Source organism: Arachis duranensis, chromosome 3 (assembly GCF_000817695.3).
Source record: "Arachis duranensis cultivar V14167 chromosome 3, aradu.V14167.gnm2.J7QH, whole genome shotgun sequence".
Classification (NCBI taxonomy): Eukaryota; Viridiplantae; Streptophyta; class Magnoliopsida; order Fabales; family Fabaceae; genus Arachis; species Arachis duranensis.
In genome coordinates, this window is record NC_029774.3 from 26,493,540 (window position 1) to 26,501,791 (window position 8,252).

Sequence of the window (8,252 nt, forward strand, 5' to 3'; positions counted from 1 at the left end):
AATATACCATCAATTATCCTTGTCATCATTCAACAATTTTATATACTACCTTGTCTCTAAAAGTTTTAACCTGAACCAAAAGATATATATTAAAGAAATTCAAATCATAAAAACTTGCTAATTTTAGAGATTCCAAAAATTGATTTAATTGAATTTAATGAATTCGTTGAAAATAATTCTTTGAATTGTAGATTACGTAGAGCAAAATTTTATTGTCATAATGACAATATAAGGAAGAATTCATCTATTCACAAGACACAAAAGTCACCAAAAAATTGTTACATTATGTTTTTTTTTTCCCTAAGCAAATCGCTCGTGTACATATCTACATGCATTTGCTTTTCATGAATCCAACGAACTATGATGTTTGAAAAAATCAGAACATGAATGGCGATGCAGAGAATGGAGGGATAATAGTAGGGATGGTAGGTGACCTGCAATTTACACCAAAAGTACAAAAACATGTAACCCAAAAAATATGAATTAAATTGAAATATCACTATAAGAATAATATATCTAGAACTCTATGATTAGATGTTGATATTTAAAATTTTTTAAATGAATGATGTACGAATTTTAAATTTATTTTATAAAGAGAACAGTAGTTTAAAATAATTTTTTGCTACTATCCAATTTAATTTAATAAAAATGATAAATGAAGTAACTATTGCTTAGTAGTTTTGCGCTGCTACAATTCAACTATGATACCATCCAATATGACGAGTAGCAAATTTTAAAATTATATCAACCAACAATTTAATCTTATTTGAAATTTTTTGAGCAAAATAATTAACCCCTTCAAAATTGAAACATGCTACAAAGTAAGATTTAAGTTGAATATAACATGAACACCTAATTAATTTCTTTTGGTTACAAAATTTTAAGTTTATTAGGTAGTTTGAAAACCATCTAGTTCTCTGTTCAATATGTATTTTACATTTTAAGATGCATCTTATATAGATAACTAATTTGATAGCTAAATTTTAGTATATATCTATTATAATTACTCATCTAAATCTAAATATTCATCAAGTTCACGATTCAGGGGTGGCCACTGCCACCAACTCTTATGATCACAGTAGTGCCTTGTCCATCCTCTCTTCCTTTTTCAACTTCTCTTTCCTACTTTTTCCACCTTTTTGGATCTTTCCATCCTCTCTCACATTTTTTCCTACATCTCTTCCTCTTTCTATCCTTAAATAGATGATGATTTATATGATCTCTATTATTATGGTATTTATGGTAATTATAAAATTTTATCATACCTAAAAAATGTAATTAAAATTACAAGAAATAACATTATGAAATCACTTAAATATTCGAAGAGTTAAAGTTATATTAAATTATCTCAAATAATTTTAACTAATATTAATTCTAATGGCATGGGATTTTTAAAATCAATATAAAATTATAATTTTAACAATAAATTTTATTTAAAAAACTCAAGACCATGAAAAAAACATATTTTTCATAATAACTTCAAAAAATTGTCATCTTGTTAGTAATTTTTCAAGTCTTAACCATACACTTTACCTTAAAATACCATAATTGATTTTATTTAAGAATGATTTACAGATACATGTTGTAAAAAGCATAAAGAAAAAATAGAAAAGAAATTTAATCTTAAAAAAAATCATTAATAAATAAAAATGAACAACTATTTAAAAAAATAGTTAAAAAAAATTAATATTTATAATATATGATTTAGGAAAAACAATAAAAATAAAAAATGTGATTAAATTAAAAAATATTTGCATATGTTTAGAATGTAATTTAGTTAGTTACATTTTACGATTGTTGTTAAAATTTTATAACTACTATAAACACCATAATCATAGACATTATAAAAGTCGCCTAACTAGATGGATGTGTGTGGGATTTATATTTGTCTATCTTGATTTATTGCAACTAGATAGGATAAGTGGATTGAAGACTTCCGTTTGGAGTACTAAGTTGCAGCTTCTTCTGGATCAAATAATGCTATGCTTGTGTGTTTTTGTTTTGGTAGTATCATTGGAGTTTGACAATATTATTGTTTTAAGGAAGTAGGCCTTGTTAGCATTATTAGGCTTTCAGTTTGGTTATGCACATGCTGGCTACTACAAATAACTCCAAATTTAGAGATTAGAGATTTTGGCCGGCTCGCTATACTATATCTTTGGAGAATTATAATGAGTAGGATGAAGTTATGTAGTTGCATATTATACATATGGATTTGTTTTAGTTTTATGATTTCATCATGGATTAAAAGTGTAATTTAGTTTTACGCTATAATATTTACTAGTAATGTCTCTATTTATGAACTAATTAGACCTACATTTCTAATCAATCAAAATTTGTTGTTAAAAAAATAGGAAATTAGAATAGTATAATAATATAAAATTATAATGCATGAATGCTATTTATTTTTAAAGTTTGATTATTTTTTATTTTTAACAACGTTTAATTTTAGTACACTATAACGTAAACCATTTTATTTCGTCATCAAATTAAATTTATTTTTTAGATATTATTTATAATAAATGCAAACAGAATATTGTTATTTATATTAACACAATAAATCAAATTCATTGTTTTAAAGGATTACTTATAAATATAAAATGTTCATTACTAACATAACATATCAAATTGAATAATGTGTACGTAACGTTTTATAATTTAGAGGTAAAAAAATTTGGGAGTCACTTAGATAAAGATGTCAAAAACGTCTTTTTTTAAAGATATTTTTTAAAAATTAAAATTTAATACATATAATCAATTAAAATTTAATTAAATTATATTATTTTTATTAAAATTAGATTGGACAAATTAGTTTAATAAAAAAATTAATAAATCTACTATTTTTCGGTCAAATTAATTTATCTAACCTAATTTTGACAAAAATAATACAGTTTAAGTGATTATATATATTAAATTTTAATTATTAAAAAATATCTTTAAAAAAAGACGTTTTATGCGTCCCCAAAAAATTTTACTCAATACTCACCTATAATGACGGTCGTTGTGACTACGTGGGCGAACCTTCACGCTACTAGAGGGAGGGACGACACCGCCATCACAACGGCCACTGCCACCGCCATTGCTCTTTCTCTTAACATCCCTTCCTGAAACAGTTGTAGATGTGCTCCGTCGACCCCCTCTCGTTGGTGGTGGTGTCGTTCCCGTGATCGTATTGTCCTCTGCAATCGCTCCTAATGATGGCCTCCAATCTTGACTGCTAACCTTTTTCTTTGGCCGCTTTGTACGACGACGTGTGCGTGAAGTGTGTGAATTATTAGCAGCAACATGAGATGATGCTGGAGATGGTGCCGGTGGTGCCGGTAGCACAAAGGACTTTTCATCGTCGGGATGGAGCCTTGGCGAGGAACAACATGTTACAAACTCCAACAAAAATTTCATCTCTTCAAGATTGCATCAAAGCAAACCTTTAAATGGAATTCTTCACTGTCTATAAAAATTGTGTCGAAATTGTCGAAATGTGAAGTGATTGAGGTGGGATCGCCCTTTTATATTTGATTTCAACAAGTAAAATATATAGACACCATAGAAGTGATTTATTTTTATTTGGTTTATTCCTTTCTTTCTCTCTTTTCGTTTTCTTTTATGTCAAGGAAGACGAAAAGATGAAAGAAAGGGTTTTAGCATAAAAGGTTACGCTACAAGTTAAACATCGGAGGGAGAAATAAAGAAAAGAGAAGGTGATAATGGGTTCCATGACGGTTAAAGTTGTATAGTAAAAACAGGGCTTTTTTTCCTTTCCTTTTTATTCGTTTGTTAGTTTTTGGGGTTTTTGTTTTGATTAGCCGAAAATTGCTGTCGGACATTCAATTTTTATGCCAGGTGAGATGGTGTCCCTTTTTTGTGAATGTGTATTACCAATTGTGGATCTTATATTTGGTTACCATGTAGTAGCAGCCTATCAGGTAATTGGCATTTGGCAAGTTGTAAAATGGGTGTTTAACAACCCCATTTTTTTCATTCCCATCAATTTCATATCTTAATAGCTTGCAATATATAATTAACTCTTTTAGAAAAAATTTTTTGGAGGAAAAATTCAAAAAATGGAAAAGTATAAAGAATATTTATATTTATGTTCAATTATATAAACATAATTATATAGTTTGTATGCACTATTATAATGGAATTTTAAGGATTGTAATAACTTATAATTCAAAAACTCGACAAAATTAAAAAGAATATACTGACTCGATACATGATAAACCTTGAAAATAAGCTTATAGACCTTTAAACAAACATAACCTCAAAATAACTACTTAAATAGCTATCAAACTATCAAATTGGCAATATTACCATAGAGTAGGGGTGAGTGCTCACCATAGTTCCATGCTCATTAATCAAATGGAGCATGCACATCGAGTCAACTCTAATTTGTATTTAGTACTTGTGAGAAGATACCTATACAAAGATAATATAACAGATGCTTACATAAGAATCTTCTAATCTTTTTTTTTCCTCAGTTGGTGTAGTAAAGTGCGATGATTTTTCAACATATGATCTTTAGCTAAGATAATGAGAAAATATTTGAAAGATGTTGTATGATAAAAGATTATACTTAATAATATCATTTGAGAGAAGAAAATTAAAAAAATCAATTTCTCTTGTAATACTCTTTGTGCATGTTTAGTTGGTCTGTTCATTTCTTAGATCATTGAAGTTTTCTAAGTTTTAACGAAAGAGAGGTTTTTTAAAATTACAATAATTATAAATTCAACAAAAAAATATAAATTTAAAATATCTAAAATAAATTCGTTCATTAAAATCAGTACTAAAGTAGACCATTGATGAATAGGATATTATCAATCTAGAGCGGAGCCTTTAGGGTCAGACCGTGACACCTCCACTTATTATTCCGCTAAGGCGGTGCCTAGTTCGCTACTCTCCCAAGGCCCACTCCTCAGCTGCGCACAGTCCCCTTAATCAATTTGCCATTAAGCCATTTCTTGATATGAGGGTAGGATACTTGTATATCTCATTCACAAATTCCGCTTTTTTTATGTTGCTAACTCTCTGTTTGGTTGATCGCTAGTTTTAGCATGTTGGGAGATATCATTATTGTCAAACCAATGCTTACATTGTATTTGTGAATAAAAGAATAATTGAACAAACGTTGAATCAGATAATACTCAAAAGTTCACAAACAGTTGAATATTTATTTCAAAAGGATTTATTTGATTCAATTTTACGGCGTAATCCTTTAAAAAGAGTTTTAAGTGAGTTATTTTAGCTTCATATTTTTTTTCCTTTGTGAAAAATTCAGCAGCTTTTTAAGCTCTTCGAAATCGTCAAGTGCAAAAGAGGAGAAAATATCTCCTTTAAACCAATCTTCTGTGCATAGAAAGACTTTTATTGTAAAACCCGGTTAATTAATGACTATTTAACCTACAAATTAAAATATATTCTAGGAAAATAAGAAAAGAGGTTTTATGGTTTAATGTGATAGAAAAATTTAAAACGAGAATTTCAATACCAATTTTAAAGAAAACGGCCCAAGATTGGGCCGAACAGGCCAAACTGGGCCGACCGGACCCCAATGAGCCCAAGGGCCCAGCCAAACCCTCATTCATTAATGAGAGTTCAGCACTCTCCCTTAAACAAACACATACACGCTGAAATTAAGAGAGGAAAGGGGGAAACATGAAACCCTTGTTCCTATTCACTTCTAACTTCTGTTGTGGATAACTTTTGATCCGGAACTCCGATTGACGCACCGTTTGCAGCCACGTAACCATGGCGTCAAGCTCTATAAAACTCATACAAGAAATCTTGAGGTAAGTCACAGTTTGTTCTTCAAATTTCCAGCCTTGATTTTCAAGATTCTTGGACAAAGATGTTGAGATTTTGAGCTCTTTTGTATTGTAGGCTCAAATTAACTTGAAGGGAAGGCTTATTCTAGCTCCCTTGGTCCTGGGATAGGGTGAGATTCTCAACCCTAAGCTAAAGACTTGGAATTTTGTGATTTAGTGATTGAGTTATTGTGTTTTGATGTGATATTGTGACTTAGGTATCATATATGTGTGTTTGGAGCTTAATTGGTGATTTTGGAAAGCCTTGGTGTGGAACACCAAGCTTGGAAATCTGTTGTTGGAGTTTGGAAACCTTGGAAGTTGAAATTAAGAGTTTTCCGAGTTGAACGGAAATCGGCCAAGGTATGATTTTGGTTTCATGTATCTAAAATATAATGTGGTTGTGAAAACGTAGGCTAGTGATCCTAGGATAGGGCTTTGGAATGTTGATGTAATTGTTGGATAATTTGGATTGTGTTGAATATGTATGAAGGATGGTGGAAATAATTGTGAGTGGTTGTATTGGTTGATAAAGCATGTAATGTTGTATGTGATATGGTTCAATATGTTTGATTGCTGATAGAGTTGAGGCTCTTATTGATGAGTATGATTGGAAGTGTGATATTGATGCGTGTATATATATGTATATATATAGGATGATTGATGAATTGGATATTTGTTTGTGTTCATACCCAGGGTCGAGCTGTACGACCCGGGCTGATCGACGACAAATCAACCGACCTGTTCAGACCAGGACTATCCGACTTCTTTACGAAAGAGGTCGGCCAAACCGCTACGAAGGCCCAATAAGGCCCAAAAAAGAGGAACACGACCCAAATTTAAAGGCAGCCCAAAGTCTAGAAAGATGAAGGCGGTTCCCTTAAAGATAAGATAAATTCACTCAAAGATAAGATAAGATAATTATCTTATCCCAAAGGAAGATCATTCAACACCATCATAAATACATGAGAGCACCCACGTATAACTTATACTCTGATTCTACTAAAAACCTGTTTAATACCCTTACTAGCATCGGAGTCCCTTGCAGGTACCCTCATCCTCCGGTCACGAAGGATCAGCACAACCACCAAGTCCAACAAGTCGAACACAACTGCACCGACCAGTACAGAAGATCTCATCCGAGATCGACCTACAGTTTCAGGTAACCCTCGGAACATTGGCGCCGTTGCCGGGGAACCTGGAAGTCATCCCATCATCATGGCAGACAACATTGACAACAACCACGACTCTGATCTAGAGGACAGGACGCCGCACAAGAATGCGGATGTAACACCAAAGGATACTCCTCAACAAAACAAGGATAAGAGCCCACCAAATGTAGAAATCCTAGAGGCACTTCAGGCTCAACAAGAACGTCTCAAACAACTCGAAAAAGAGGCCAAGTATCAATGAGAAGCCGAGAAGGACCTCATAAGGGAAACTAGGCAACACAAAAAGCTGGAAGACAAACTATTATAGCTTGAAGCAGATCTAAAAAAGACTACTTAATCCAATCACGAGGATAATCCCCACAAGGATCAAGACCCATTCACCAAAGAAATTATGAAAGCCAAAGTTCCAAAAGACTTCAAAGCCCCAGACATGACCCCGTACGACGGCACATCGGATCCAAGCCAATGTCTCAGTAATTTCAGAAGCAGAATGTATCTCACCAATGCCTCGGATGCAATCCGGTGCAAAGCCTTCCCAACTACCTTAATTAAAACGGCAATTAAGTGGTTCGACAGCCTACCCCCGAGGTCCATCTCAAGCTTTGACGACTTAGCGGGAAAGTTCCTTGCTAGATTCTCTATCCAGAAGGACAAAGCCAAGCACGCCCCAAGCTTTTTAGGGATCAAGCAAAGATCGGGAAAGTCTTCACAGCTACATGGAAAGATTCAACAAAGCATGTCTGGACATACAAAGTCTGCCAACCGAAGCAGCCATCATGGGTCTCATCAATGGCCTACGAGAGGGACCTTTCAGTCATTCCATATCAAAGAAACATCCTACATCCCTGAACGAAGTACAAGAACAAGCAGAAAAGTACATCAACATGGAGAAAAACTCTCGACTAGGAGAGACCTCAAAATCTGGATCTTTTTATTCCTCCCGAGATAAGGATAAAGAGTCCAAGAAAAAAGAAGATCATCATGGAGAGAAGATTAAGAAATACCATAACTACACCCCTCTTCGGGTGTCTCTCGTAGAAGTATACCGAGAAGTATGACACACTGAAAAAATCCCACCACCTCGCCCAGTTAAAAGCAAAAAAGGAAGAGGAAATTGGACGAAATACTGTGAATACCATCGAATCTATGGACATCCTACCAACGAGTGCTTTGACTTAAAGAATGTCATAGAGAAATTGGTAAGAGAAGGGAGACTGGATCGGTACCTAGCCAGAAAAAGAAGAAGAGACGAAGAAGGCGGGCGAACAAAACGACC

The 8,252-nt window shown here is 32.9% G+C and overlaps 1 protein-coding gene across 1 annotated transcript; it reads right to left on the minus strand.

Moving 5' to 3' along the window:
• Positions 1 to 333: 333 nt before the first annotated feature.
• On the minus strand, positions 334 to 3,437 carry LOC110279092 (uncharacterized). The gene is made up of 2 exons (XM_021137993.2): positions 2,987 to 3,437; positions 334 to 434 (listed from the first exon to the last, which is right to left on the minus strand). The coding sequence occupies exons 1-2, from the start codon at positions 3,397 to 3,399 to the stop codon at positions 377 to 379; spliced, it is 471 nt and encodes a 156-aa protein (XP_020993652.1). The 5' UTR covers positions 3,400 to 3,437; the 3' UTR covers positions 334 to 376.
• Between the last annotated feature and the right edge of the window lie 4,815 nt (positions 3,438 to 8,252).

Coding starts and splice junctions, on each gene's coding strand:
- LOC110279092 (XM_021137993.2), bottom strand. CDS start 3,399: ATGAAATTTTTGTTGGAGTTTGTAACATGTTGTTCCTCGCCAAGGCTC. Junction 435..2,986: donor CACAACGACCGTCATTATAG/GTGAGTATTGAG, acceptor TGTAAATTGCAG/GTCACCTACCATCCCTACTA.